General features: G+C 44.5%; 1 protein-coding gene across 1 annotated transcript; it reads left to right on the top strand.

Moving 5' to 3' along the window:
- Nucleotides 1-870: 870 nt before the first annotated feature.
- LOC133784874 (uncharacterized) lies at nt 871-1647 on the top strand. The gene has a single exon (XM_062224146.1). It carries the CDS (start codon nt 871-873, stop codon nt 1645-1647), a length of 777 nt encoding a protein of 258 aa, XP_062080130.1.
- Nucleotides 1648-2563: the final 916 nt, after the last annotated feature.

The raw sequence follows: 2563 nt of genomic DNA, 5'->3' as shown, positions 1-2563 counted from the left end.
GGAGCTGATCAGAATATACCTAAGCAGTAGACAATCAGATTGAATCACCCAGTCATGAGCAAGCCAATCCGCCAAGCAACCACAAGCTCATTTCCAATCCAAGATCCCGAGTTGGCTCGAAAGTTAGCTGAGATGGAGGCGCTCATTTAACGGATTCCTGGGATGCCGACTCCAATTAAGAAGAGTACAACAAGCTATTATGCAGACTCTCCATTCGTAGACGACATTGCACTAGTGGAAATGCCAAAGAAGTTCAACTTCCCAAATATGAAGATGTTTGACGGGACGTCCAACCCGGATGATCACATCGCACAATATAGGCGGAGGATGTTCACCATTGCCATCCCACATGATATGAGGGAAGCATGAATGTGTAAGGGATTTGGTTCTAGTCTGATTGGACAAGCCCTCCAGTGGTATACTAATTTACCTAATAATTCTATTTCTACTTTTGCACAATTGATTGACACTTTTGTTGAGCAGTTTGCCAGTAGCAGGAAACTTGAAAAGTCTGCAGAAGACCTCTACATCATAGTTCAACGACGGGGTGAGCCCTTACGAGAGTACGTAGGTCGCTTCAACAAAGATAAGGTTTCTATAACCCATTGTAATCAGGACACAGCCATCTCAGCCTTCTGCAAAGGACTCCGCTACGACTCAGACCTATACAAAGAACTTACCAAGTATCCTTGCAAGACGATGGAAGACGTTCTTGCCAAATCCTGGGCACAAATCAAATGGGAGGAGGATGAAGCTAACTATTATTACTCTTCTCCAAGAAAAGAAACTCGAAGAGACTCAAAGGCAGGCAGACGGCAGAGTGATAAATGATCCGAGCCACACCCGTATTCCAACATATCAGAGAACAGAATGAGGGAGAACAACCGGTCGTCCGAGACACGTCTGCGAGATGGACCAAAGATACCAGAATACAATTTTTCAATTTCACCAGCCGAAGTCGTTGGCATACTGAAAGGACTCGGAGACAAAGTGAAATGGCCGGAAAGGATGAGGACTCCGTCTGACCAGCGAGACAAAGAAAAATGGTGTGAGTTCCACAATGACCACGGTCATCGAATGGATGAGTGCATTGCCTTAAGACTGGAAGTATCCAACCTGTTACGACGTGGTCACCTGACTGACTTACTCATAGACAAAGGCAAAAGAACATTCAAGCAGGTGGCAGACAGGTCAGTCGTCCAAAGAGAAGTAACCCCGCCGAAGCCACCTACTCATGAACGGACAGTGAACGTAATAACTGGTGGCTCTGAGGTAAGCGGAGTCACCCATTCAGGAGCCAAAAGACATGCCAGGCAGACCAACTGGATCAAAGGAGAGTCCAGCAGGACAAAGAAGAATACCATCAACCTACCAGCTCAAACCATCAGTTTCTCAACAACAATGTCAACCAGACTCCTCAACCCACATCATGATGCTCTTGTCATTGCAGTTTACATTGCTAATTGTCTTACTAAACGTATACTTATTGATAATGGTAGTTCAACTAACATTTTATTTTTAAGTGCTCTCAGGGAAATGGGGATAGATGAATCAAAGATCATAAAGAAAACTACAATCCTCATCGGTTTTAGTGGAGAGCAAAAGAACACACTAGGAGAGATCGAGCTACCTGTTTATACCGAATGAGTCAATTTGTGCACAAGATTCTTGGTAATAGACTCTCTGTCTGCTTACAACATGATACTAGGTCGACCATGGATACATGAAATGGAGGCAGTCCCTTCAACATACCACCAAGTCCTAAGGTTCCCAACTAAATGGGGAGTAAAAGAGATTAAAGGCCAACAGAAAGACTCGAGAGCATGTTACCAGACTACCATGAAGGCCAAACCCGCTCAGTTATAGCAATTACAGGAAGACAGACTGACTGACTCTCAGATGAACCAACCAGACATGGAGGAGTTGGACGAAGTCCAAATACATCCAGACTTCCCAGATCACAAAGTCCAAATTGGATCACGATTGGACCCTGACATCAAAACTAAACTCATTGATTTTCTATCTGTCCATTATGATTGTTTTGCTTGCTCCCATGCGGACATGACTGGAATTGACCTCGAAGTAATTGTCCATAAATTGCAGGTTGATCCAGACTAACCACCAAGGAAGCAAAAAAGAAGAAAATTTGCCCCTGAAAGGAACAAGGCCATCAACGAGGAAGTTCAGAAGCTCATTGATAATGGGTTCGAGAGGGAGGTGCATTATCCCGACTGGTTGCCCAACGTAGTCATTGTTAAGAAAAAGAATTGCAAATGGCGAGTATGCATCGACTTCACAGACCTCAACAAGGCGTGTCCTAAGGACTCATTCCCATTACCACACATAGACATGCTGGTAGACGCCACAGCCGGTCATGAACTCCTAAGCTTCATGGATGCATACTCAGGATACAACCATATCTTAATGCATCCAGACGACCAGGAAAAGACAGCTTTCATGACCAACTTGGGCATATTCTGCTACAAGGTCATGCCATTCGGATTGAAGAACGCAGGAGCAACTTACCAGAGATTAGTCAACAAGATGTTTGTCGACTTGCTGG

This window comes from Humulus lupulus, chromosome 6 (assembly GCF_963169125.1).
Source record: "Humulus lupulus chromosome 6, drHumLupu1.1, whole genome shotgun sequence".
NCBI lineage: Eukaryota > Viridiplantae > Streptophyta > Magnoliopsida > Rosales > Cannabaceae > Humulus > Humulus lupulus.
Note: the sequence above shows the minus strand (reverse complement) of the source record. Positions and strands in the feature narration are given on the sequence as shown.

Coding starts and splice junctions, on each gene's coding strand:
- LOC133784874 (XM_062224146.1), top strand. CDS start 871: ATGAGGGAGAACAACCGGTCGTCCGAGACACGTCTGCGAGATGGACCA.